At 54.3% G+C, this 27,941-nt stretch overlaps 2 protein-coding genes across 4 annotated transcripts; both read left to right on the top strand.

Annotated features, from left to right (window-relative positions):
* The first annotated feature begins 114 nt into the window (after positions 1-114).
* On the top strand, positions 115-3,132 carry PAGR1 (PAXIP1 associated glutamate rich protein 1). Its single transcript, XM_047713337.1, has 4 exons — positions 115-253; positions 616-1,117; positions 1,300-1,382; positions 2,695-3,132. The coding sequence occupies exons 2-4, from the start codon at positions 636-638 to the stop codon at positions 2,892-2,894; spliced, it is 765 nt and encodes a 254-aa protein (XP_047569293.1). The 5' UTR covers positions 115-253; positions 616-635; the 3' UTR covers positions 2,895-3,132.
* A 373-nt stretch (positions 3,133-3,505) lies between these two features.
* MVP (major vault protein) lies at positions 3,506-27,821 on the top strand. Of its 3 annotated transcripts, XM_047713331.1 has the most exons (16): positions 3,523-3,664; positions 5,616-5,767; positions 10,205-10,356; positions 10,617-10,812; positions 16,910-17,033; positions 17,140-17,271; positions 18,054-18,148; positions 18,429-18,665; positions 21,205-21,486; positions 22,430-22,674; positions 22,874-23,071; positions 24,010-24,396; positions 25,361-25,477; positions 25,659-25,785; positions 26,785-26,973; positions 27,586-27,821. In XM_047713331.1, exons 2-16 carry the CDS (start codon positions 5,747-5,749, stop codon positions 27,802-27,804), a joined length of 2,721 nt encoding a protein of 906 aa, XP_047569287.1. In that variant the 5' UTR covers positions 3,523-3,664; positions 5,616-5,746; the 3' UTR covers positions 27,805-27,821. The 3 variants fall into 3 exon arrangements, with proteins under 3 accessions (XP_047569288.1, XP_047569287.1, XP_047569289.1); XM_047713332.1 differs by lacking the exon at positions 5,616-5,767 and having other exon boundaries at positions 3,506-3,664; XM_047713333.1 differs by lacking the exons at positions 3,523-3,664; positions 5,616-5,767 and adding an exon at positions 9,159-9,267.
* Positions 27,822-27,941: the final 120 nt, after the last annotated feature.

Here is a 27,941-nt window from a genome sequence, read left to right as displayed (position 1 = left end):
GTCCGCCGCCGGGTCCCGCGGTACTGCGCTCTTTCGGGCAGAATCTATCGGGTGTATGCGCATGCGCTCTCCCGGAAGCCATCTTTACTGTGGGCCGAAGCCAATTGTGCCCGAGCCTACCTGCGCATGTGCAATCTTCCCCACGCTTTCCTTTTTTCCAAGTAGCTTCGGCTAGAGCGGAGCCTTCCGCGCCACCTCTGTGCGCTTGCGTACTGTGACCCTGCGCAGCGCGGGAGGTGGGTCTTAGCTCCAGGTGCGTACGGCGGCTGAGGCGGCTGAACTGCGAGGTGCGGGGCTAGGGCGCCCGATCCAGGTGTGGAGAGGGGTAGTGTGAAGGGTAGAGGAGCGGCTCCGCCCCTCTCCGGCCTGGAAAGTGGTTTCCGCTTGTCCCTGGGAGTCTCAGAGGGCAGTAGCTGGATCCGTGGGGCGGGGTCCTTGGAGGGGCTCAGCGCCACCTCCTGGGAACCGGCGGCCTCGTTGCTGGGACAGCCGTTGGAGCCTGATTGGTTGGAGACAATCCCTGAACTTCTGGGGAGCCCAATCCCTTGGGGGAGGGGGACGGGAGACCCCCCACCCCCACCCCAGCTTGTCCTCCTGCATATCCTATCATCGCAGGGCCCCTCCCCTAGTAGCCTATGTCCCTTGTTCGTGGTCATGGAGACATTTCGACCACCATGGCGGTGCCTCTGTCTGAAGAAGGGGAAGTGACCTCTGGCCTCCAAGCTCTGGCCGTGGAGGATACTGGAGGCTCCTCTGCTTCGGCCAATAAAGCCGAGGAAGAGGGGGAAGGAGGCCGGGAGGAGAAGGAGCATGAGGGGTCCGGGGCTGAGGAGATGCTGGGAGAAGCCCCCAGCGCTGAAGGGGAGGAGCATGCCAAGGGAGAATCGGAGGACTGGTGCGTGCCCTGCAGCGATGAGGAGGTGGAGCTCCCCTCCGATGGGCAGGCCTGGATGCCTCCGCCCTCAGAAATCCAGCGGCTCTATGAACTTCTGGCTGCCCACGGTACCCTGGAGCTTCAGGCTGAAATTCTGCCCCGCCGGCCACCCACCCCTGAGGCCCAGAGTGAAGAGGAGAGATCCGATGAGGAGCCTGAGGCCAAAGAGGAGGAAGAGGAAAAGTGAGGGCACACCCTTGCACCCCGTTCCTGGGCTCGCTTCCTTGGTGCCAGAAATAAATTGGGAGGGGGGGTGGAACCCTGGAGCATGGAAAGTGAAGGGATGGAATGGGGAGGGGAGACCCGCAGGCTGGGGTGTTTGGGGAGACCACCCTCACCCTTCAATTTCTGTCCACCTATCCCAGACCGCACATGCCTACAGAATTTGACTTTGACGATGAGCCAATGACACCGAAGGACTCCCTGATTGACCGGAGACGCACCCCAGGTACAGACATAGGGGAGAGGCAGGGGGAGGTGAAGGACCTCTACTCCCACTGACTAAAAGGTGACTCCCTAAAAGAGGCCTGTGTTTGGTGCTTTGGGTGCTACGCAACTTGTAGCTGTAGGAGAGAGCATTCCCCCAGTGGTGCCATTGTACCAGCTTGGATAGGTACCCTGTCTTCCTTTCCGAGACTTGCACAGGTGACTCCATCAGGCTTCCCATTTCTTTTATCTTCATCTCCCCTAGAAGTTCATGTCTTCCTGGTCATTCTTTATTATCTAGATCCTCATTCCCATATTATTGTGTGACCCAACTGCCTTCCTGGAATCTACCCTGGAGCCATTCTTGATTTCTTTTTCTCTCATCCCAACATCCAGCTAGTAGCAAATCCTGTTAGCTCTGCCTCCACATTTCCAAGCTCAGCTGCTGCTCTCCACCTTCAACCCCACACCCTCATCCAAGCCATTATTTCTCTCTCATTTATTCATTCACTTATTTATTTTTAACGGAAGGCATACCTGTGCACCTGATTGGGGGGCGGGGCGGGGAGGCAGAGGGCAGAGACTCTTAAGCGTAAGCAGACTCCACTCCCAGCACAGAGCCCAACTTGAGGCTCAATCTCACGACCCCAAGGTCACGACTGGAGCTGAAATCAAAAGTTCAAGCCCACCAACTGAGTCACCTAGGCGCCCCAAGCCATCTCTTTTGCCTGGATATTTGTGGTGGCACCTAACTGGTCTCCCTGCTTCCATTCTCAGCAACCAGAATAATCCTTTCAAAATATAAATCATCATGCTTCTCTGTTTAAAACCCTCCAAAGGATTCCGTTGTTGGGGGAAATAGCATGTCAAGAGAGAATCCAAACACCACTACTTCCCCTGACTGTCCAAGCCCCCAGGGTTTCCAGAGACATTTATTTCCATTTAAACTAAGAGATCCAAACCTCTCATCATGGTCTCTAAGTCATTTCTTTAACTATATATTTCCGTCCCGTCCCCCACCTCCGCTATCCCCCAGCTCTTTATAGTCTTCTTGGAACAGACCTCCCTATTCCTGCCCCAGGGCCTTTGCACTTGCTTGTCCCCCTGCCTGGGTCTCTTTACCCTGGTCTTCACATTACTGGCCCCTTCTCATAGTTCATAGTTCAGATCTTCACTTTCTACCTCATCTGAGGCCCAACCCCAAACCTCAGGGCCTCCATGACAGAGGCCTAGGAATCTCTAGGTTTAATGAGCTCCCCAAGTAGTAACATCTAGGCAGGTCTGATGCACAGCGCCTCACTCCAATCCACACTTCTTACCTTCCTTTTCTCCAGGAAGCTCTGCTCGGAGCCAGAAACGGGAGGCCCGCCTGGACAAGGTTCTCTCAGACATGAAGCGACACAAGAAGCTGGAGGAGCAGATCCTTCGTACTGGCAGGGATGTCTTCAGCCTGGACTCCGAGGACCCCAGCCCCACCAGCCCCCCACTCCGGTCCTCAGGGAGCACGCTCTTCCCCCGCCAGCGGAAATACTGAGTGCTGCCGCCGCCTTTAGGGTGCACAGCATTTGCCGTCTAGGGTCCTTCCCTAACCCAGGGCGCTGGGACACTGGGCCAAAAGGAGAGAGAGAGAGGAGAGCCTTCCAAGCTCCCAGCACTGCCCCTTGCCAGAAAGAGAACGTGTGTGTGCCTATTATGTGCTTACTGTTAAACCTCTCTTTGGAGACCTGGACTGAATTTTCTGAATCCAAAATAAAAAAAAAAACGCTAAGTTATCTTGTCTTCCAGGGTGGGCTGCTGCAGAAGCCCAGACAGGTGCAGAGGGGCGGGATCATAGTCACCCAGATGGGGAAGTTGAAATTAAAGCCACATGGGGCAGAGGCGAACTCAGCACCTGTCCCCACTCCACCCACTCCCACTCCCCCCCAGTCTCGGGCCCTCTGATCCTTCCCAGTCTCATTTCAGCACTGCCAGCTGGCTTGGAGGCGTGAGCCTCCTGAGGGCTGAGCTGCAGTGCCTTCAGCTGCTGGAGAAGCCGCCCAGCGGAGAAACGCCGAGAACCAGCTGCGAGGGCCCTTTAAATAGCCAAGCCCCACCCCTCGGAGGCTGCCCTACCGGGAAGTGATCTCTAAGGCTGGGCCACGGTGTTTCCCCCTCCAAGGGGGGGGGGGTCTGTAACAGCGCGCTGCTTCCGGGTGTAATTCATACCAGTCCCAACGCCCCCAAACCACTGGTGGGGCCGTCTGTCCCTCCAGGCTTTCCGAGCCCCGTCCTGCCTTCTAGCGCAGCTTGCTTCTGCTGGGGCAGGTAAGACTTCTCAGAGCCTGGGGAGGAAGGTGGGTGGAGGCTTACCCTTGGGAGGTTTGGCTTTTCTTGTTGGACTTTCTTTTTTCCTGCCCTTCGAAGTAAAGGTAGGTCAACTTGTTACCTTGCCAACACTCCCCTACCCCCCAAAATCTCAGGCCTCTCCACTTCAGGGTCTCACATCAGAAGTAAGGGCAGAAGAAACTTGGGTCCATTCAGACTCCGTCCTGAGTCCCTGCTGCCAGTCTCAGCTGCCCCCGCCCCCCCATTCCCCGGGCATCTGGGCTCTGGCCTGTCCTCTTGAGCTTTCAGAATGGGATTCCTGTCCCTACCCTCCCGCCCCAGATCCTTCATCTGCCAAATGTTGAGGCTTTCCTATTTGCCTCGCTTAAGGTTATGCCAGCCGTGGGCCTTGCAGATCCTGTGGGAGGTACTTAGCAAAGCAATCCTGAGGTAGGCTTGACTTCTAGAAGGCGTGGAGGTTGGTGAGCAAAGCTCTTTTTCTCTTTTCGAGGGTGAAAGGAAGGAATGCAAAACTCCTTGATTGCCAGCTTGTGACTGTGGAGATGTCAGAGCCCGCCCTTGACTTCTGGGAAGGTGGGGGATGGTGGTTGATTGAGGCAGATGGCCCTGTGTGGTCTGCTCCCTGCTCCCGGCGGACCCTGGGTTGTGAGGAGAAAGCTGGTTGTTAAAGTGCCAGCTGGTGTGCTCCCTGGGAGCTTCTGCCTGTTTCCGCCTTTGGCACACAGGGCTCCCAGCCTGACCCAGGGTGAGGCTTTCTGGGTGGAGCAGCCACCTTGAATGGATGGCCCTGGGGACAGCCTGAGGTCACCTAGGTAACTCAGGCTTCTGGGTTGGTTGGAGGCTGCCCTCCATCACCCACTCCCCTTGAAGCAGAAAATACTCATCTGTAAAAGGCCGATCATTTGAAAATACTCAGCCCCACCCAGGTCCGGAGTCCTCCTTTTGTGTTTAGAATCTTAACCTTTCTTTGGGAAAAGCCTGGCCACTTCCTGGTTTGCCAGCTCTCTTCCAGGCTAAGGGCGGAATTCTGAGCCTGTCCTTTGAACATTGGGTGACCCTGAGCCGTGTTGCTTAACTTCTAGGATTAGAGGAATCAGTTAATGGCAATTAACACCTGGCACAGTTTAAGTCCTTAGTAAGTGGGAGCTGTTATCTGGGGGCTCTTGCTAAAGATCCATGTTCTGGGGTCTCTTCCCCCAGAATCTGGTGCAGCGGGTCTGGGTCAGGCCTGGGAATCAGCGTGAGTCAGAGCCACACTCTTCAGCTGGGTCGTGTGATGGAGTGAGTTTAGAAAACCTTGATCTGGGTCCGGGGTTCTAAAGCCTGGTTCCTGGGTCACTTCTCAACTAGGCAATCTTCTCCTTCAGGGATGAGGGGTTAAATCGGGAGCATCCGGAGGTAGGATGAGGAGAGGAGAAGCAGCATTCTGAGCTGGCAGAATTGTCCCCAGTGAGGCCACCGAGCTGCTCTTCCACGAGGTAGTTGTGGAGCTCAGAGAAGGAAGGAGTGCTTCCTCTTTCCTAGGAAGAGAAGGTCCTAAAACTTTGCTCTTAAACATCATTGCTGGGAGATAAAGTGTCCTAAACGTCCACTCTGGTCCCCTAAAGTTGACAATAATTTCCCCCAACCAAGCCAGTGTGTAAGCAGCTTCTGTGCAGTCCCTGAGTCATGGTACTCTTGGTTTCTCTGAAACTTAGAATGTTTACAATCAGGGAAATTGCAAAGAGGAGACCCTGTTTACGCCAAATGTCATGTACATTGTCCTAAACCTGGGCTTGATAGAGGTGATGGCGGTGGGCCTCCCCTGCACCTTCCAGCCTGCTTGCGGAAGGGGGCGTGTGTTGGCTAGGGGGCTGGAGGAGAATAAGCAAATGCCAACCCCCCCACCAAGTTTCCCATCTGCGCTCTTCCTGATTCTCCCTCCTCCCAGCCACCCTTTGAGCTCCCCTGCACTGGAGACTTCCTGTGCCCTCTGATCTCTTCACACCCAGGAAATGGTCACTCCTCTTTCCACTTCAGTCTGGGAGGCTCCGGCTCCGAGCTAGCAAGTGGCCCAAGATCATGACTGCTCCTCCTTGCTGGGTGTTACAGCCAGCGCGAGAGCTTTTAAATACAGCAGCGCTCTGGGTGCCTGGGTGGCTCAGTCTGTCAAGCATCCAACTCTTTTTTTTTTTTTTTTTTAAAGCTATATTTATTTTAGAGCGAGAGCGCCTGCGGGGGAGGCAGGGGGGGGCCGGTTAGCGGATGGAGTTAGGGGCAGAGGAAGGGAGAGAATCCCAAGCAGACTCCTCGCTGAGCATTGAGCCTAAGGTGTTAACCCCACCTCATGACCCTGACATCATGAGCGGAGCTGTCGGCTGCTTACCCGCCCAGGCGCCCCTAGCATCCAGCTCTTGATCTCAGCCCAGATGTTGATCTTAAGGTCGTGAGTTCAAGCCCTGTGTTGGGCTCCACGCTGGGTGTAGAGCCTACAGCGGGGGGTAGGGGAGTGGTGGTGGGGGGACAGTGCTTGCCCCCCACAGCCCTGATGTCAGAATCTGCAGAGATCAGTGGTTTTCAAAGACCTCCAGGGCAGAGAGTAGCTGCTTGAGGCCAGAGCTGCTGGGACTTTAAGGTGTGCCCAGACCGAGAGGAATCTAGTTAAAGCGCCGCCGGCTCAGCAGCTCTTGTAGCCGAGAAGTCCCCTCGCTAACGAGCTTCAGGCGAGGTGGACCCCGCCCGACGCGGAGCAGCTCGCAGTGAGAAGCCGGTCCCCGAGACACCTGCCCTTGGAGTCACCACCGGGTGCTCACAGTTGGCCCTGAAGGTAGCTGACCGGTAGTAACCAAAGAAACTTCCTGAAAACCATAGTGTTAGGTTCACTTTTGAGCCAAGACGCTGGTCAAGAACCACCTCTTAACTCAAGGTTGAGCCCCACGGCTCATAGCGTGTTTCGTTCTCTGCCCTACCACCCATTACTTTCCTATTTTCTTCATGGGTGTGGGGCCATGTCTGAGGCTTTGGGCAAAAGTTGGCTGGCTCTTGCAGGAGTCTCATGATCCTTGAGGGAAGTGTGGTCTAGCAGAGACGGCCCAGGACAATGGGGCAGATCCTGGAAGCAGGCACCGGAAGGAGGCCTGGGTGGGTTTGGAGTTATGGGGGTGTGCAAACCCGTGTGCTGCCCAGGAGCTTCACAAGGTCAACACCGTTCTTGACTCTTGTTTTTTTTTTTTTTTTAAAGATTTTATTTATTTATTTGACAGACAGAGATCACAGGTAGGCAGAGAGGCAGGCAGAGAGAGAGGAAGGGAAGCAGGCTCCCTGCTGAGCAGAGAGCCCGACGCGGGACTCGATCCCAGGACCCTAAGATCACGACCCAAGCCGAAGGCAGCGGCCCAACCCACTGAGCCACCCAGGCGCCCTTGACTCTTGTTTTTTGAGGGTCCTCCTACATTGGGAAGAAAATGTTCTGACTGTATGTGTCTGGTAAACCACAGAAGTCTCAATCTGGGACTTGTGACAAACATGGTGCCTGAGTCAGGTCGTTTCCCTGGTTCCCTGGAGAGGCCTCATCTCGAGGCTCCCTTCTGCAGATGATCAGAGTTAAAGAGCAAGAACCCACTGTTCTTGGGTGAAGAGCCGGTGGTTTAGGTGGGAGGCACAGCTGGAGGGCATGGTGGGTTAAGACCCGGTCCTGGTACTGAGACAAGGCCTTGGCTTTGGAACAAGGCGGAAGCACAGGCAGGTCAGCTAGGAGGACTCGCAGCTGACTCACTGAGCTGGGCGAGGCTCTCAGCCTCCCTGACTGGTCCCAGCTGGGGTGACAGATGGTGGAGAGGTCTCAGCCATAGGGAGTGGAGCATTGTCCAAAAAGGACTCATTGGAGGCTGTTCCTGGGGCCTGCTTCCCAGGCCTGCATGGCCTTCTACTGTTAAGCACTTCCCTGGAGGGGTGCCTCATGGAGCCCTGTCCACACCTCCGTTTATAGCCCTTAGCCCTTCCTCTCCCCCATCTGGCTTCCTGGCCAGGCTTCCACCCTGCAGAGAACTTGGCAGGGGAGCAGCTGGAAAAGGCTTTACTTGGCTTTCAGATGCCCCTTCTTTGCTAGTCTTCTAGCCCCACAGCTGGGGTGACAGGAGACTTGCCATCTTTCTGACCAGTCAACGGGCGGAGGGAGAGGGGGCCCCTCTGGTGCTAGGCCGCACCCCCTAATTAAGAGAGCTGGTGTTCAGGCAGTAAGCCACATGAAGAGCCGGGCTCTGTTCCAAATACTTTATGATGACCTCAGTCGCATAACTCGAGTAGATGCCCCATCCGTTCTCCGTTTACAGGCCCAGGAAATGGGTTTAGGGAGGGCAACAGATTGTCTGAGGTTACCCCAACCAGGAAGGGATCCTGGGGGCTGTTCAGGGGCTTCATCAGGGAGCAGCTTCAGAACCATAGTTGGGAGGGACTGGGCCGAAGAGAGGAAGGAACAGGAAGGTCCAGGTGAAAGTGGGGATGAGAACCCATCCAGGAAAGCTGAAAGTCCGCCCCTTTATTTTCAGACATTACCTGAACACAACAGAAAGGGGAGCTCTGATGTTAGAAAAGCCACTCCTACTGGTTACGGGAAATGAACTTCACATAAAAAGGAGCCACAGAAAAGTATCAGGGTCAAATCCCATACAAAGTTTTAGAGAGAGAGAACATCCTTTAGGGTTGAAAAGTGTACCAGGAAAGTGGTCAAAGCCATAACCTTTCAAAATGAGGTAAGACATTAAGGAAACGGTATAAGGCAGGGAATTGGAACTGTAAGTGGGGGCAGTCTGGCTGACTCCACGCCCCTAACCACGGTCCCATGCTGCCCTCAGAGAGGGATGGGACCAGCCATTCCCTCAGGACTCTTCCCAGTGGTACCCCTGATTTGCGGGGTGGCCTGGAATGATTCAGAGTCCCTATGTGGGACTCCGCCACTTTGAGTTACACTGTAATCTGGGATCAACCAGCCTCATTTGGCTACCTTCATTAAAGTGTAATATTGCATTCCTCACTTAGACTAGTCACCTTACCGGTACTCAGTAGTGACACGTGGGCAGCCCAAAGAACACAGCTTTAGAAGATGTCCGTCATTAGAGAAAGTTCTGTTGGATGATGCTGAAGTTGAAGGGTTTTAAGCAGGAGCCTGGCGGGTGATGTGAGTGCAGTGGCCCAGGTGTGGGACAGTGGGGACAATAGGTGGGGACTCTGGTAAGCAGGGAAGCTTGTGTCCCGTCCAAAGGGAGCAGGTGCGACCTGGCTGGCTCTGTCTGGTTCTGGTGGGGGCAGGGGGTATGTGGCTTCTGCAAGAGAAGCAGCAAATCAGGAGTCTGGAAACTGGTAATTGTTCGACAGCAGCAACAGAAACGTACAGATTGTGTAAATGAAGCAAAACTCCTGGGCCTTGCCTCTGTTCTGTAATTCCGTGGCTTCCGCCTGGTTCTCCCGTGGGAAGCCACACCCTCCTCCTTTCCCCTCTTCTCCTCTCGGTTTGGAAGTTGGGTGAACGGTGGAGTAGAGGAGGTGGCCTTCCTTTCTGGTGGTGGCTTCAAAAACATCTGACCAAAGTCTCAGAAGACAGGACTTTGAGTCCTCTAGCAAACTTTGTTCCCCTTGTGTGACTCCAAGGGATAGGTTGTCCAAAGTCCAAGGCATGTTGGGGTGGGGAGGGCAGAGATGGGGTTTAGGCGTGACCTTCCTGAGCAGGCGGAGCATGGATTGGAACCACCCAGGATGCAGAAGGAGGTGGGAGTGGGGGTGGATGGGATACAGACCCATTTATTCCTTTTCCCTTCCCACCTACTGCCCCGACCCACAACTGCAGGAAACCAAGAGTGGTAACAAACCAGAGAGAACTGGGGAGGAAAGGACTAGAATAATTCGGTGTTTCTAATCCAGCTGATTCTAGGGAGTACCAGTTTCGCCAGGGATTCCTCCCTGGAGAGGCGGCCCATGTCTGGACAGTTCATCCCAGATGGCTTAAAGCACGTGCACGTGTGTGTGTGTGTGTGTGTGTGTGTAGGGAGTGGGGCAGACAAAGATCGTGTAAATATTCTTGGGCTGTGGGCTAACATTTCAATACAGCTGGGGCCTCGGGACCCCCTCAAATAAAGGAGCCTGCATCCTTGGAGCCAGGGAGCCACTTGGAGCCAGAGCTCCCCGCTGTGTTGGGAAAGGCCACCGCAGCTCCAGAGTTTTGATCTAAAGCCCCTTCCAGTGCAGCAAGCAGTGTGGGAAAGGAAAGGAATAGGCAGAGACCCCTGGGCTTCTGTGGTTATGTATCCAGCAGTTCTCAGCAGGGGTCTGGATGGGCTGCGATGCCCTGAGTGAGAAGAAAGGCAGAGGCCGGCTTGGGACGGTAGAGGGCGAAATGATGGGAACTGTGGGGGTGGGAGGTGCTTGGGGAGGAAGGACCCTCTCCCCCATCCCCAGCTGGGCATGAGGCTTGGTGCTGCCTTTGCCAGGCACTTCCCACCCCCACCTCTGTGCTCATCTTGTATCTGCTCCCCACCTGTCTGTCAGCCTGCTGCCCTGGTCTCAGGAGTTGCCATGGCAACTGAAGAGTCCATCATTCGTATCCCCCCGTACCACTACATCCACGTGCTGGACCAGAACAGCAACGTGTCCCGCGTGGAGGTCGGACCTAAGACTTATATCCGGCAGGACAATGAGAGGTGGGTGCTGGGACCTGGCCATGGGGCGTCTGTTCATCTGGCTGGTACGATCATCCGTCTCCTTCCTGTTCCCAGGCAGGGTTGTCTTCTGACCAAAGTCTCAGAAGACAAGACTTGGAGTCCCCTAGCAAACTTTGTTCCCTTTGTGTGACTCCAAGGGATATGTTGGGGACTTTGGAGTTTTTCCCCATTCGTTGTCCTGCTCAGAAGTGGGAACAGAAGTCCCCTGGGTCCTCACACTGCTTCTCACCCTCCAACAGGATCCTGTTTGCCCCCTTGCGCATGGTGACTGTCCCTCCACGCCACTACTGCACGGTGGCCAACCCTGTGTCTCGGGACCCCCAGGGTGCCGTGCTGTTCGACGTCACAGGGCAAGTACGGCTCCGCCATGCCGACCTAGAGATCCGGCTGACCCAGGACCCCTTCCCCCTGTACCCAGGGGAGGTGCTGGAAAAGGTACCTGACTTTGCTTCCTCCGTGACCATACGTCCTTGTCCCAGGGCTCTGCATGGCCTTTGGATGGACACAAGCTGGGGCTGGGAGAGGGGGCAGGGGTGGCATCTGCTGGTTCTCACCAAGGACAGATCCTTGCTTCCTCCACCTGCCTCTGACCCCCACCTGTGCCCCTCCTTTGAGAGCTGGCAGCCCATCTCCGCACCTGACCTTCCAGGCTCCAGACAGTGCTAGAAGCTCCCGACCAGTGTGATGCTAAATGGCTTTGCCAAGAGTGGGCATTCGTTTAAATGGTGCCAGATGCTGGTGGGTGGTGCCCGCAGTGGTGGACACGTCGTGGTCCAGGCTCCTGGGGACTGGAAGGCGTCACTGGCCTGTGCTCTTGGCCTGTGCTCTTGGCCCAGCCCTTGTGTGTGTTGTCCTCAGGCCCTGGGCCCCGAGAAAACGGGCATCTGCCTTGATGTCCATCTGCCTTCACCTCCTCGCCAGTTGATACTGGTTTACTCTGGGCGCCTCTACTCACCGGTGCTTCTTGATCCCGGAAGACTCCAGGCACCACCCCCCGCAACCTCCCCCCCCCCCCCCCCCCCCCCCCCCGGAGCTTTGAGACCTTCCTGCCTACTTAGTGGCAGCTTCTTGGGGAGAAAATTGTGAGCATATCCGGATAGAAAGTGCTGACGGGTAATTAGAATGTTAACCCTTGAGGAATCTGCGTGAGTAGCCTCCGGGAATTCCTTCTACTATTCTGGCCACTTCCGTGTAAATCTGAAACTATCAAAAGCCAAAAATTCTCCATACCCAGGTCGACCTCAGATCAGATCAGCTCAGTTGCCCTGTGGGTGGGGAGCAGTGTGTGTGTGTGTGTGTTTGTTGAGGGTGGTCTTCAGCCCCAGTGTCTAAATTTCCTAGGATCCCCAGCCCTACCGCCACTCATTCTCTCACACCCCACATTCTCCAGGCCAGGAGGGCAGGGCCTCTCCCTCTCTCCCTCCTCAGAGCCCAATGTCAAGGAGACGTTCCCTTTCCACCCACCACTCTACTCTTGTCTCTCTCTGCCCCTGTGGCTTCTTTCCTCAGCTTCACTAAGGTGGTGCCTTGCTCCATCCTCCCTCCTCCTCCTCCGCTTTTGACTCCTGGGAACCTCATTAATGTCCTTGCAATAACCCTGTCAATGACTTGGCCTTCTTTTTTTAAAAGATTTTACTTACTTATTTAACAGAGAGACAGAGATCACAAGTAGGCAAAGCAGCAGGTGGGGGTGGGTGTGTGGAACAGGCTCCCCGCCAAGCAGAGAGCCCGACGCGGGACTCGATCCCAGGACCCTGAGATCATGACCTGAGCCGAAGGCAGAGGCTTAACCCACTGAGCCACCCAGGCGCCCCTGACTTGGCCTTCTTGACCTCAACCCTGACTCTTGCCTCTTTTCCTTCTGCTTCAGCCCCTTCCGGTACCCTTGTCCAATGAGGACTTGGTATTACTCCCGCTTGGCCTACCTTGGAAATTCAGCCCCAGCTCCTCACCGTCAGCCTCCCTTTCCTGGGCCTCCTGTGTCCTCAGGGCTTCTCAGGGCTTCTCATTCTGTCTTCTCTCTCGTCCCTCAGATCCTCTTCCTGGTCTGTCTTTCCTACTCCAACAGGAGCTTATCATTTTAAGTCTCTCATGTGCAGGACTCAGGGCAAAGCCCAGTCCTGGCTCGGTGTGACCCTTCACCTGTCCTTTCTGTTCTCACAGAAGATCTCACTGAGATGACAGGAATACAAGTAGCTGATGGGTTGAATGGTTCATTCCAAACCAAGCCCTGTTCAGTGGTTCTCTTCCTTCCTAACCAGCTTTCTCTCTACTTCTTTCTGCCTGCCTCTAAATATTTATCATTTTCTACTCTCTTCCTATTTTCTCAAGATTTTATTTATTTCTTGAGAGAGAGTGAGCGAGCAGGCATGAGTGGGGAAGGAGAAGCAGACTCCCTGCTGAGCAGGGAGTCCTAGGATAAGGCGGGGGCTCGATCCCAGGACCCCAAGGTCATGACCTGAGCCAGAGGCTGATGCTTAACCAATTAACCACCCAGGCACCCTCTTCCCAGTTTCTATCCTCACTCGGACAAATTTGTCATATACTTAGAAGTCAAGGCCATCTGGTAGGCTCTGGGTCTGTGTCCCCTTCCCTTACTCGGTATGTGTGCTTTTCTCCTTTCTACCTGCTGGAGCCTCCATCCACTGGGCCTGGGAACCCAGCTCCTCATTCTGTAGCTTTTTTGTTTTGTTTTGTTTTGTTTTTAATCCCAGTGTAATTAACATACAGTAGGACGTTATATAGTGACTCAACAATTCCATGCATGACTCAGTGCTTATCACAGGAAAAGTGTACTCTTAGTCCTGTTTACCTAATTTCCCCATCCCCCCACTCTCCTCCTTTTTGGTGACCATTAGTTTGTTCTCTATAGTTAGGCGTCTGCTTCTTGGTTTGTCTCCCCCACTTTATCAGTTTGTTTCTTAAATTCCACATTGAAGTGAAATCATAGGTATTTGTCTTTCTCTGACTTATTTTGCTTAGCATTATCCTCTCTAGATGCATTCACCTCATTGCAAATGGCAAGGTTTCATTCTTTTTTTCTTTTCTTTTTTTTTTTTTTAAGATTTTATTTATTTGGCAGAGAGAGAGATCACAAGTAGGCAGAGAGGCAGGCAGAGGCAGGTGTTGGGGGGAAGCAGGCTCCCTGCCGAGCAGAGAACCCGATGCGGGGCTTGATCCCAGGACTCTGGGATCATGACCTGAGCCGAAGGCAGAGGCTTAACAGACTGAACCACCCAGGAGCCCTAAGTTTTCATTCTTTGTTTATGGCCGAGTCCTATCCCATCGTATGTATGTCCCTCATCTATTCCTTTAGTGATGGACACTTGAACTTTCTCTGTAATTTGGCTATTATAAATAATGCTGCAGTAAACATTGGGGTACATGTATCCTTTCAAATGAGTATTTTCATATTCTTTGGGTAAATACCCAATAGTGTGATTACTGGATTGTAGAGCCATTCTATTTTTAATTTTTTTTTTTAAGATTTTTATTTATTTGACAGAGGGAGAGAGCATAACCAGGCAGAGCAGCAGAGGGAGAGGGAGAAGCAGGCTCCCCTCTGAGCAGGGAGCCCAATGTGGGGTTCGATCCCAGGACCCTGGGATCATGACCCGAGCTGAAGGCAGATGCTTAACCAGCTGAGCCACCCAGGCGCCCCTCTTTTTAATTTTTTGAGGACTGCCCATACTGTTTCCCAGAGTGGCTGCCCCAGCTTGCATTCTCACCAACAGCGCACAAGAGTTCCTTTTTCTCCATATCTTCGCCAACACTGTTTCTTGTGTTTTTCATTTTAGCCATTCTGACAGGTGTGAAGTGATCGCTCATTATGGTTTTGATTTTCATTCCCCTGATGATGAGTGATATTGAGCATCTTTTCGTGTATCTTTTGGCCATCTGAAGGTCTTTGGAGAAACATCTATTCAGGTCTTCTGCCCAGTTTTAATTGGATTACTTTTTGGTGTTGAGTTGTATAAATTCTTCATGTATTTTGGATGTCGGAGATATCATTGGCAATTATCTTCTCCCATTCTGTAGGTTGTCTTTTAGTTTTGTTGGTTGTTTTCTTTGCTATGCAGAGACTTTTTATTTTGATGTAGTCCCAATGGTTATTTTTGCTTCTTTTTTTTTTTTTCTCTTGCCTCAAGAGACCTATCTAGAAAAACGTTGCTATAGCCAATGTCAGAGGCATGACTGTCTGTGCTGTCTTCTAGGGTTGTTATGGTTTCAGATCTCACATTTAGCTCCTTAATCCACTTTGAGTTAATTTTTGTGTAAGAAAGTGGTGCAGTTTCATTCTTTTGCATGGAGCTGTCCAGTTTTCCCAACACCATCTGTTGAAAACACTTTTTCCCCATTGCATAATCTTGCCTCCTTTCTCAAAGATTAATTGACCGTACAGTCAAGGCTTTATTTCTGGGCTCTCTGTCCTGTGTCATTGATCTACGTGTCTATTTTGGTGTTGGTACCATACTGTTCTGATCACTACAGCTCTTTCAAGAGCTGGGCTCCTTCCCAGGACCCTGAGATCATGACCTGAGCCAAAGCCAGACGCTCAACCAACTGAGTCACCCAGGTGCCCCTGCCAGTGTAGTTTGAATGAACTTCTGCACGTTGGTGCGTAAGTCTGGTTTGCCATACGTAATTCCATATGATATGCACGAGCTCAGCCATTCTCCTCTTGAGTGTATTTTAGGGTATTTCCAATTTATAGGGAAAAATTTTGCCACAAATGTACTTGTCTGTGGTGCACGCTGAAGTTTGCTGCCTTTTTCGAGAGTAGAAAATATTGGGGGACCTGGCTGGCTCAGCCAAAGTGACTTGACCTTGATCTCGGGGTCATAAGTTCAAGTCCTGTGTTGGGCATGGAGCCTACTTAAAATAAAAAAAAAAGGGGGGAGGGGGGGTAGAAACTACTAAGCATTGCCAGATCCCAGGATATGCACACCAAATCTAAAAGTATGAACCTTTAGGAATGGCCTGTAAATTTGATTTCTAGCTATTTACTACCTTTTCTTTCCTTGCTTACATACTCTTTGATACTTGATCCTCTGCCCCATTTCCTCGTAAGCCCCTGCATCTGGTCCTTGCCCTCACCTCCACTGAGCTCACTTTGGCAAAGCCCCAAGGCCACCTCACTGCAGCCTAATGGCCATTCTTTCCCTCCCCCCCACCCCGATCTGTTGTTCTCCCACATTCCCAGTTTTATGTGATGATATCACTGGGTACCCAGTCACCTGAGTTGGAAGCCTGCAGTGATAGGGGGGATGAACTGGAAGGAGACAAAGGTGGCAGGTGGAGACTGGTTACTAAGAACTTTCCATCCTTCAGCTGAGAGACGTTGGCAGCTTAGGTGAGGGAAATGGCAGCAGTAGATAAAGGCAGACCCAGCTTTCGATGGAACAGGTAGGAAGTGATGGTAGAGTAGATTTGGGAGGGGACAGACCTGCTGGTCTATATGTTCCTTCCAGAATGCGCCCCATTTCCTCCTCCTCCCACACCTTTGCATCTGAAGCCAGCTCTTCCTTTGAACCCCAGCTCAAATGCCACTTCTGAAGGACCTTTCCTAACTTCCTTTGGGCTATTGCTGCCTGTCTCTTCCCACTGACACCGTCCACGGTCTTCTTGAAGAGAAAGGTCTGTATCTGTCTTGTCACCTGCTGGAACTTGCAATCCATGAAGCCGGGGCTAGCCTGTGCCCTACCCCCCCTCCCCCGCTGCCACGGGCCAGCTTTGGGGGGTGTACATCGAAGGCGTCAAGGAAGGGCTTGCCTGCCCAGTGAGCCTCCAGCTCTGCCTCCAACCCCATGTGTGGCCAGCAGGGAGAGTGGAGTTACCTGACCTCCTCCACCCCAGGGCCACTCTGGGCAGAGTAAGGCAGGCAGGCAGGCTTCAGGAAGACGGCGGTTCAGGTCCTTTTCCTGTTCCTTACAAGTTGGGTGACCTTGAGCGTGTCTCTTAGCCTCTCTTTGGTTCTCTTTGCTTGCTTTCCTGCCTCCCTCAAACCAAAGACCAAGTGAAGTCCTACTCATAGAAATCTTTCTACAAACTTCTAAAAGGTCTGGGTACTTGTTGCCAGGTGCCCCTTCCTGACAAAGGGAGATGTGATGTCTCCAGGACAGCAGCTGTTTTGTGACCATGAAGCAACACTGCCAACAAAGCCACGTGCCCAAAGTGTGTCTGTTACAGCTGTTCAGGCTTCCCATTTCCTTAACGATCCCCAGAGGGCCCTGGTGCACATGAAGCCCAGAGGCGTTTCCCGCCTAGATTCGTAGCTCAGAACCACTTCTGAGCACTTCCTCTGGAGGAACGTGTGTCCTTGGCTCACTGGCCGTGAGTCCGCTTGCTCTGTCACCTGTCTTTGTTCTTCAGACCAGATGGCTTTAGGACCACCCCTAGCTTGCATATTCCACTTGGGGGTTTGTCTGGGGACAGGGGAAGATTGACACTGTGGCCTCTGACCTCCAGGGTATGGGGTTTGACTCCAGGGGCCACAGTACTGAATGTCCCATGACCTCCCTTCCCCTGTTAGGACATCACGCCCCTACAGGTGGTTCTGCCCAACACTGCCCTCCATCTTAAGGCGTTGCTGGATTTTGTGGATAAGAGCGGAGACAAGGTGGTAGCAGGAGACGAGTGGCTATTTGAAGGACCTGGTAAGTTCTTTGCGTTGGCCGGCATCTGGGTCTGAGGCTCCCTGCATTTCCATGATGGCTTTGATCCCTGCCGGACTTCACCCTCTGTACCCCCTTCCCTTCCCAGGCACCTATATCCCCCGGAAGGAGGTGGAGGTCTTGGAGATCATTCAGGCCACAGTCATCAAGCAGAACCAGGCCCTGCGGCTGAGGGCCCGCAAGGAGTGCTGGGACCGGGAGGGCAAGGAGAGGGTGACAGGTGGGGTCGATGGAGGGGTGTGGATGGGGGTGGGCGGGCCTTGTCTTGCCTGCGGGTGTGGGGATGGCCCCTTGCAACCTGGGAGGAAGTGCTTGCCTGGTATGTTTTCGAAGCCACCCGTGGCTGCTTTCCCCCCACCCAGCTTCATGTCACCTCTGCCCTGACCCTGTTACCATGAACGTGCTGACCTGGCTTTTCTGTCCCCCCTCCCCTTTACCATGGGCCGGGGGACAGCAGTCGGCGCCCCTCTCTAGATCAACAAAGCAGGTGTTGGTATACAACTAGCAATTGTATTTGGCCCTTGTGATGTTCTCCGTCTGTGCCAGGAGTGGTTCAGAATGCTCTACAAATGGGAACTCACATAGCCCCAAACCACCTCAAGGCCCTAGGAGTCCCCTTCTTCCTGTGACCTCACTGAGGCCCGGAAGTGAGGTTACTTCCTGGGCTTTATGGTGAGCAAGGGCACTCTTGCTCCTTCCAGAAACGAGACCGTATCTCCCACTCTCTTAGGGGCAGTGCTGCTCACTTCGGGGGGAGGGAAAAGTTCATCTTTGGAGCTCAGAGAAGGCATGGCAGCTTTGCTTATTGTCCTGGGTCGGGGTTGGTTTCCTCTGGCCTCAGAAAAGAATTAATGTGGGCACTCTCATCAGGCCCTGGCACCTGAGGCCATGGCATCTCCCCTACAGAGCCCGGGGGGTGCCCTGTTGTCTGGGCTGTGGGATGGGGCAGCTGGGGAGCAGGCCGGGTGAACTTTGACCCTCCCCTCTCCACCCTTGGCCCAGGAGAAGAATGGCTGGTCCGTGCCGTGGGCGCCTATCTCCCAGCAGTGTTCGAGGAGGTTCTGGATTTGGTGGATGCTGTGATCCTCACAGAAAAGGTCTGTGCTCTGGGGATGAAGGGACCCTGGAGTAGGCCTCATTCCTAGTGGCCAGAGAACGTGACAGTAGATGAGAGGCAATATTTCTGGGGCCACTCGTAGAAAAATGTGGAGGTCAGCTCCCTGAGGAGCATCCTGGGTCCTCTGAGGATTAAAAGGTCCTCCTGGGCTGGTAGAGACTGGCATTCTGGCCCTCTAGCACTCGGTGGCCGGTGGGTCTCCCTCCCCTGAGGAAACTGGAGGTCGGTTTCCTCCAATGCCCTGACGTCTTGTTCCACAGACAGCCCTGCACCTCCGGGCTCGGCAGAACTTTCGAGACTTGAGAGGAGTGAGCCGCCGTACCGGGGAGGAGTGGTTGGTGACAGTGCAGGACACGGAGGCCCACGTGCCAGACGTCTACGAGGAGGTGCTAGGGATTGTGCCCATCACCACCCTGGGCCCCCACAACTACTGTGTGATTCTCGACCCGGTTGGACTGGATGGCAAGAACCAGCTGGGGCAAAAGCGTGTGGTCAAGGTAAAGGCCTCCAGCTCTCCGGGAAGGCTGAATGCCCTTGAGGGCTGTGAGGCCCTGGGACCCCTCCCTTCCCTCCTCCCACCCCAGGTCCACTTTCTAGAAGCATCAAGCTTGTTCTGGCTCTCTCGGTGCATTTGCACACCCGAGTTCTGTCTTTTGAGACCCTGTACTATGGATCTCCCTGTGCCCCCCCCAACCTCCATTTACACGTAGTCTCTTCTGCAGGCCCCTCCTGGGGCCCATCCGTGCCTGCCATCCTGGAAACTTTGTCCTTGTCCTGCACAAAACAAACCTCTTGGTTTATACTTCTCCCCACCTGCTGCCTCACTCTTCCCTTAATGAGACACTGGCCTGCCAGGGATTGGCAGGGATCTGCTGGGAAGCTCCAGACCACAGATATTCTAGGCTTTGGGAGTGGTGTGCTTTTCTTGCCAATACTTAACGGTGCCCTTGGAGCAAAAGCACAGACAGCTTGTAAACGAAAGAGTGTCTCTGCGTCCCTGTAACATTTTGCTTCCAGAAACAGGCGGATCTGTCAGTGGATGAATGGGTAACAAATTGTGGCCTCTCCACACAGTGGAATATCCTTTAGCTATAAAAAGAAACAAACGTGTGCTGATGCTCGTGTACTAATGATCAGGGTGTACTCACACCTGCTGCTCCACGGATAAACAAACATTCTAAGCAGGAGAGGCCACGCATAAAAAGACCACATATTGCATGATTCCATTTATGTAAAATGTCCCAGATGGGTAAATCCATAGATAGAAATAGATGATCGTTTATAGCGAGTAGGGATGGACAGACATTAGCTGGTGCTGAGTACAGGGCTTTTCAAGGTGATGAAAATATCCTGGGGTTAGAGCACAGTGGTAATTGGACAACTCTGTGGACAGCCCAGAATAGCTAACCTATATACCTTATTTATTTATTTATTTTTAAGGTTTTATTTCTAAGTAATCTCTACACCTAACATGGGGGTCAAACTCAAAACCCCAAGATTGGGGGTTGCACGTTCCACTGAGCGAGCCAGCCTGGCACCTCTGAATTTGTGTGTGTGTGTGTGTGTTAAGATTTTTTTTTTTTTTAAGATTTTACTTATTTGACAGAGAGGGAGATCACAAGTAGGCAGAGAGGCAGGTGTGGGGTGGGGGAAGCAGACTTACCGCTGAGCAGAGAGCCCAATGCGGGGCTCAACCCCAGGACCCTGAGATCATGACCTGAGCCGAAGGCAGAGGCTTTACCCTTAACCCACTGAGCCACCCAGGTGCCCCTTTTTAAGATTTTTTATTTATTTGACAGAGATCACAAGTAGGCAGAGAGGCAGGCAGAGAGAGAGGAGGAAGCAGGCTCCCTGCTGAGCAGAGAACCTGATGCAGGGCTTGACCCCAGGACCCTGGGACCATGACCCGAGCTGAAGGCAGAGGATTTAATCCACCAAGCCACCCAGGAGCCTATATATATAAAAATATACATATATAAAATATATATATATTAAATATATTTATATATTAAAAATTTATATATATATATATATATATATATATATATTTTAAAAGATTTTGTTAGCGAGAGAGCTCAAGTGCACAAGCAGGGGAAACAGCAGGCAGAGGGCGAAGTAGGCTCCCTACTACTACTACTATTACTTCTACTACTCCCTACTAAGCAGGGAGCCTGATGCAGGACTTGATCCCAGGACCCTGGGATCATGACCTGAAACAAATGCAGACTCTTAACTGACTGAGCGCCCCCCAGGCACCCGTGAACTGTATACTTTATTTTTTCCCCTTTTTTAAAATTTCAGTTTCAATTAACATCTAAGGTATTACAGGTTTCAGAGGTAGAGGTCAGTAACTTGAATTGTATACTTTTTTATTTATGCTAAGCAGTGACTATGTAATGTAGTTCTGCTTTTTTTAAATTTTATTTATTTATTTGATAGAGACACAGCAAGAGAGGGAACACAAGCAGGAGGAATGGAAGAGGGAGAAGAAGGCTCCCTGCTGAGCAGAGATCCTGATGTGATGTGGGACTTAATCCCAGGACTCTGGGATCATGACCCAAGCTGAAGGCAGACACCCAATGACTAAGCCACCCAGGCGCCCCTGAATTGTATACTTTAAATGAACAAATTTTATAGCCTATAGATTATATCTCAAACATATAATTAAAAAAAAAAAGCCAGATTTGGCCCAATGACAGGGTCTGCCAATGCCCAGACTACACCATCCCAAGGAAACAAGGCATGGGAGAAACGGCAACAGAAGCTTTCTTCTGAATTGTCAAGCCTGCGAAGGTCCCGTTCATGACCGTGTACAGAATTCGTCAAGGGTGGTTTGGACCACGTGAGGTCTGTAGGCATTTGTAGAGAATCCCCCGGTCCAGACGGTGCCTCACTGTATTACAGCAGGAGTGTGTGTGGGGATTTTTGGGGGCTCCTGTTCTCAACACAAGCCTGTGACCGCAGGAAGGGCTGTCTGGCAAGTCAGGGACGTAGCCGTGGGCGGCGCCCACTCCTAACCCCATATCTCTCCCCCAGGGTGAAAAGTCCTTTTTCCTCCAGCCCGGAGAGCGGCTAGAACGAGGCATCCAGGATGTCTACGTGCTGTCAGAGCAGCAGGGGCTGCTGCTGAGGGCCCTGCAGCCCCTGGAGGAGGGCGAAGAAGGAGAGAAGGTCTCCCACCAGGCTGGGGACCGCTGGCTTATCCGGGGGCCCCTGGAGTATGTGCCGTCTGCCAAGGTGGAAGTGGTAGAGGAGCGTCAGGCCATCCCTCTGGATGAGAACGAGGGCATCTACGTGCAGGATGTCAAGACTGGAAGGGTAACAGCTGAGGGATGGGTGTCTTCACCTCTCCGTGGCCATGGAGATGGCTTGCGTGGGCTGACGGGGACAGATGCGCAGTGGGGCGGGAGACTTCGACAGCCTTGATGGTGGCATCTGAGGGGGCTGGCTGGTAGGCGTGAGGGCATTCTGGGGAGTGTTTGCCTTCCCTCTTTTTAGAGAGGGAGTGGGGAGGGGCAGAGGGAGAAGGGGAGAGAATCCTGGGCCCCACGCCCAGTGCAGCTCGATCTCATGTGACCTGAGGCAGAATCAGGAGTCAGATGCTTAACTGACTGAGCCACCCAGGCACCGCATTAAATAGCTCACTTTAAGTTTGAGGAAACCCCCGAAGGGAGGTGATGAGCCAGGTTTAGGATGGGGACTCTGGTCCCAGGATAAAGGTCTGACTGGGGAGTGGCCTAGGAGCACCAAGAACTCATGAAGAACTCCTCTCCCATGTTCTTATCCTGGTGGAATCCTTCCTCTTCGCCCCCTCATCTGAAGCCTTGAACTTGGTTTGACCTAGAACCACATCCCAACCTCTTTCTCTAAGAGTCCAACCTAGAAGTAGAGCTCAGAATCCCAGGGAATGTTAGTGGATATTACTTATTTCCTAGGATTGACTGCCTCTGTCCCTAGGATGCCCTCCAAGTTGCCCAGAGAAGGAAAATTACAGAAGAAATCAGATCGAACCCTTACCACAGACCAGGTTCTCAGCACTAGACCCGGGCGAGGTCCTTCATTCCTCGACCCAGGGAGGTGGCCGGTGGCGGGTCCGTTCTGTGGATGGGGACCTAAAGCCTGGCAGACCCGCTCTGGAGACTGAACCCAGCCACCACACTCTACTGCCCCCGAGACCAGCTCTATTTTGGGACAGCTGGCTGGGTCCTTCTCCCTCTTACCTTCCCACGTGACGTCCCCTGCCTTGTCCTCCTCTCTCAAGGTACGTGCTGTGATCGGAAGCACCTACATGCTGACCCAGGACGAAGTCCTGTGGGAGAAGGAGCTGCCCCCTGGGGTGGAGGAGCTGCTGAACAAGGGGCAGGACCCTCTGGCCGACAGGGGTGAGAGGGAGACGTTCAAGACCCCTCAGCCCACCACTGTCCGGAACAAGACCCGTGTGGTCAGCTACCGGGTTCCCCACAACGCGGCTGTGCAGGTGTATGACTACAGGGAGAAGAAGGCTCGGTGAGGGGCTGGCTGGGGGGTGGGGGGCGAAGTGGGATGGGTGACTTTGTGAGGGGGCTGGCCGCGGGGGCTGGTGGCGAGGTAGTACAGGTGCTGGGGGGAGGGGCTGGCTGCAGGGTTGGGGGTAAGGTGGGACAGGTGACTGGGGGGGTGAAGGTGAGGGGTTCTCCATGTGTCTGACTCCATGCTCCTTCTGCAGTGTGGTCTTTGGGCCCGAGCTGGTGTCGCTGGGTCCTGAAGAGCAGTTCACCGTGTTGTCCCTCTCAGCCGGGAGGCCCAAGCGTCCCCATGCTCGCCGTGCACTCTGCCTGCTGCTCGGGCCTGACTTCTTCACAGATGTCATCACCATCGAGACCGCAGACCACGCGAGGTTGCAGCTTCAGCTTGCCTACAACTGGTGAGTGGCAGGGAGGGACAGCGAGGTCAGCGGTGCTGGGCTCGTCATGGGGGCAAGACGCCCAACTCCATGCCGTGGCCGGGAAGGAAAACCCAGCATGATGCCCAAGGCGGGTGATGGGAAGGTGCAGGCTCCCCTCCCAGGAGTAGGATTTGGTGGACGTGGTTGGGGGAACCTCCCCAGCTAAATATGTCCAGCCAACCACGTAAGGGCAAGGTTCCGCAAAAATGTCAGCCAGACACACCCCATTGGAGGGGACATGTGTGGGCAGTTGTCACAAGCACACACTCAGGGGCTCACTGCCTGGGTCCCAGCCCTGCTGCCTGCTAGCTGTGGACCTGGGCAAGGGACTCGGCACTTTCCTCAGTTTCCCGATCTGTAAAACGAGAACGGCCACCATCCACCTCCCAGGGCTGTTGAAAGGGTACAGCGAGGATTAGAGCAGCGCCCCACACCCCACATGTAGTTAGTAGCAGCGCCTGGAGCTGGGGGGGCAGGGGCAGGAGTCCCATCCAGAAGCTGGGCTCCACCTCCACTACCTCTTGACCAGGACTGTGACAGAGGCAGATGGGTGTGGACATCGCGGGGGGGGGGGGGGGGGGGGGGGCGTGACAGCTAAGCGCATAGACCAGAGTCACGCTCCCGGAGTTCAGCTCTCCACCTTGCCGCAATCCTGTGACTTCGGGCCTGTCCCTTGACCTCCCTGAGCCTCTATTTCCTCGTCTGTGAGAGGGAATAACACCCATCCCTACCGCCTAGGGTGGCTGAGAGAATGAGATGGGACCCACCTGGGCGCATGGAGGGTATGAGTTCACCCTCTCCATTGAGAGACCCTGGCCGGTCATAGAGGGTGGGCGTCCGAGTCACTTTCAGAGATGAGAGACTTGCTGTGTCCTGGAGGAAAACTGTGTCCCCATTCTGGGCCTCTTTGCTCACAGGCACTTCGAGGTGAGTGACCGGAAGGACCCTAAAGAGACAGCCAAGCTCTTCTCGGTGCCTGACTTTGTGGGCGACGCCTGCAAGGCCATCGCGTCCCGGGTGCGCGGGGCCGTGGCCTCCGTCACCTTCGACGACTTCCACAAGAACTCCGCCCGCATCATCCGCACAGCTGTCTTCGGCTTTGAGACCCTGGAAACCAAGGAGCCCGAGAGAAGGTCCCTGCCCCAGCCCCGGGACCGGGCCATCTTCCCCCAGAACGGACTGGTGGTCAGCAGTGTGGACGTGCAGTCGGTGGAGCCCGTGGACCAGCGGACCCGGGACGCCCTGCAGCGCAGCGTCCAGTTGGCCATCGAGATCACCACCAACTCCCAGGAGGCAGCTGCGAAGTGAGTGTGGCCTGGGGGAGGGGCGCCCGCTGCTGACGCTGCCCGCTGTAAGCTGGACCTCTCCACGGTCCTTCCTCACCCTCAGCCCTCGGCCAGGACCTGGGTGATGTAGCATCCCCGCCCCAGTCGGCCCGCCATCCTCCTTAGCAGATAGCGTGGGCCACTTCAAGTACAACCCCGTGTCAACCTGCGCCAGTGGCGTCCTATCTTGCTTGTGCTAGAACCCAAACTCGCTTCTGTGGCCTTCCAGTCCCCCAGGTGCCCAGCCCTGCCTCCCCCACTCCACCTTCCAGCCTCTCCCCAGGCTCACATGCTCTGATCCCCACCCCCTCCAGCTCCTTTCTGCCCCTTGACAGCACAGCAGGGTTCCCACGGTAGGGCCCTCTGCACTGGCCATTCCCTGGGCTTGGAATGCTTTTCCACCCTAGAGTGCTCCTTGGAGGGCCTCTTTCTTCCTGAAAAGCACCCTCTCTGCCTGGCCCTGCTGTCACTAAACCCGTTTTCAGGGAACTTGTCACTGTCAGAAATCACCCGCATTCATTTGGTTCTCCTGCCTGAAAGGTCAGCTGCATAGAAGCCGGGGCCTCAGTCATGGCTGTATCCCCTGTGCTTAGAATCACGCCAGGTGGGGTGCCTGGGTGGCTCAGTGGGTTAAAGCCTCTGCCTTCGGCTCAGGTTGTGATCCCAGGGTCCTGGAATCGAGCCCCGCATCAGGCTCTCTGCTCAGCGGGGAGCCTGCTTCCTCTCTCTCTCTACCTGCCTCTCTGCCTACTTGTAATCTCTGTTTGTCAAATAAATAAATAAAATCTTAAAGAATCGCACCAGGCTGGCAACGTGCACATTCGTCTTCTATTTGTGTGCTGAGTGCCGCCCGTGTGCACCACAGATCAGTAGGCCCTGCCTTTGGAGTTCTGTTGGAGATCGGGCCCATGCCAGCATCTTCCCTGTCCCCTCTCCCATCCAGGCATGAGGCTCAGAGGCTTGAGCAAGAAGCCCGCGGCCGGCTCGAGAGACAGAAGATCTTGGACCAGTCCGAAGCTGAGAAAGCTCGCAGGGAGCTCTTGGAGCTGGAGGCTCTGAGGTGGGTTGAGAACCGGAGGAAAAGAGGGCTGGGCCTCTGCAACAGCAGCGGGTGGAGGGAGTGAGGCATGAGGGACACCTGCTCTGGCATAAGTCAAGGCTGGGGGAGGGCTGGGCTGGGCCGGGCCAGGCGTTCTCCTGGGTGTTCCCTGACTCTTCCTCACCCCCTCTAACACCCCTAGCACCGCCGTGGAGAGCACAGGGACCGCCAAGGCAGAGGCCGAGTCCCGTGCGGAGGCCCTGCGCATCGAGGGGGAGGGCTCCGTGCTGCAGGCCAAGCTGAAAGCGGAGGCCTTGGCCATTGAGACGGTGAGTGGGGCCGATGCCTGTGGGAGGGCAGGGACTTGGGGTTCCCCATCACTGCACCCCAGCACCCCTCAGTTTGTTTCCCGAGATTAAGAGTCTCTTATGGTTTGTCCCCCTCTCTGCTTTCGTTTTTTCTTTCTTCTCTTCCCCTATGATCCTCTGCCTTCTCAAATGCCACATACCAGTGAGACCATATGATGATTGTCTTTTTCTTTTCTTTTTTTTTTTTTAAAGGTTTTATTTGTTTATTGGACAGAGAGAGATCACAAGTAGGCAGAGAGGCAGGCAGAGAGAGAGAGGAGGAAGCAGGCTCCCCACCAAGGAAAGAGCCCGATGTGGGGCTCGATCCCAGGACCCTGGGATCATGACCTGAGCCGAAGGCAGAGGCTTTAACCCTCTGAGCCACCCAGGCGCCCAATTGTCTTTTTCTGATTGACTTAGTTCGATGAGCATAATACCCTCTAGTTCCAACCTCAGAGAAAGAGAGAGCGAGAGAAGCTTAATAAGCAGCCTCCATGCCTAGCTTGGAGCCCCACACAGGGCTTGATCTCAGAACCCAGAGATCATGACCTGAGCTGAAATAGAGAGTCAGATGCTTAACCAACTGAGCCACCCAGGCGCCCCTGTTAAAATATTGGGTTCAAATATTGGGTGGTTTATGAAGTCCTTTGCCCTGTCTGGTGTGTAACACTCGTGCAAATGTTGGCCAGCTTTGCGACAACCTTTGCATTGTCTTACACACATGGTCTTACTTAATGCTTGACATCCCACTAAGGGGTGAGTAGTATATCCGTAGGACAGATGAGGAAACCAAGGCTTAGATTAAGGACTCCCACTGCTCCCTAGCTTAAAAGGTAGCCCAGCGAGGATCCATAGTCGACCAGCAGTTTGTAGTTCCATCCCTTGGCCTCTGGTCCTTCAGGCCTGCTGGTTGGGGGACTTGCTGGACCGTTCCCAGAGGCCCTCACAAGGGAAAGAACGCTGCGTCTCCCTCTCTTCCAGGAGGCTGAGCTCCAGCGGGTACAGAAAGTGCGGGAGCTAGAACTGGCCTACGCCCGGTCCCAGCTGGAGCTGGAGGTGAGCAAGGCCCAGCAGCTGGCTGAAGTGGAAGTGAATAAGTTCAAGCGGATGACGGAGGCCCTGGGCCCCAGCACCATCAGGGATCTTGCAGTGGCCGGGCCAGAGATGCAGGTGAGAGTGGGGAGGGGGAGAGAGAGAGAGAGAGAGTGTGTGTGTGTGTGTGACTCAGGACCATACTTGGAACCCAGAAGGCAGCGCTGGGGGCAGAGGGGCTGGGGGAGGTGGAGATGGGACCCCATGCCCGTGTCCTCTGTTGGGCACTGCGCTAGCTTCATCCGGGACGGACAGTAAGCAGCTGAGCCACCAGTCTGTGGTCAGTGCTTTGAAGGAAGTCAGGTGGGTGCTGCTGGATGGCTCTGAGGAGGGGATACTTGAGGTCAGAGTAGAGTTGATGGGAGCTTCCTGGGAGACGGTCCAAGGACAGAGACACAGAGAACAAAACTCAGTGTGTTTAGGAACAGAAAGGACCACATGGCCGTAACCCAGGGTGAATGGTGAGCGGCTGAAGGCAGGACGGGGGCGGCTGGGTCTTCTAGGTCTCCTGTGCCCCAGGAAGAAACTTCAGGTTCCCCGCTCCCCCTCTTTACTTCTTATCCCAGACTTCTCCTGGGAGGATGGCTTGGGTGGCAGCCCTGGTGGCAGATGGATGTGGGTGGGGGTGGAGGAGCAGAGAAAGGGACAAGGGCCTGACTCCCCCTTCCCGGTCGCCTCTTGCCCTTCCAGGTAAAACTGCTCCAGAGCCTGGGGCTCAAGTCGGCCCTCATCACCGATGGCTCCACGCCCATCAACCTCTTCAACACAGCCTTAGGTCTGCTGGGGGTGGGGTCTGAGGGCCAGCCACCGGCCAAGAAAGCGGCCGGCAAGCCCGGCCCCCCAGAGGGCTTGCTTCTTGGGTCCACTCCTGTCCTTCCAGTTCCTGGAGGCAATAACGTCGTGCCTTAACTCTGAGCTGCACTTACCTGAACTCTGAGCTGCACTTACCAATAAAACACTTCTGGGCATTGAAACAACCTGGGCCTCGTGTCTGTGTCACAAGGGAGCTTAGTGGATACCCCTGAAATCTTAAGGTAGTACTACGG

The sequence above is a fragment of the Lutra lutra genome, chromosome 18 (assembly GCF_902655055.1).
Source record: "Lutra lutra chromosome 18, mLutLut1.2, whole genome shotgun sequence".
Taxonomy (NCBI): domain Eukaryota; kingdom Metazoa; phylum Chordata; class Mammalia; order Carnivora; family Mustelidae; genus Lutra; species Lutra lutra.
The sequence above is the reverse complement of the archived record's forward strand: the minus strand, read 5'-3'. Positions and strand labels throughout refer to the sequence as shown.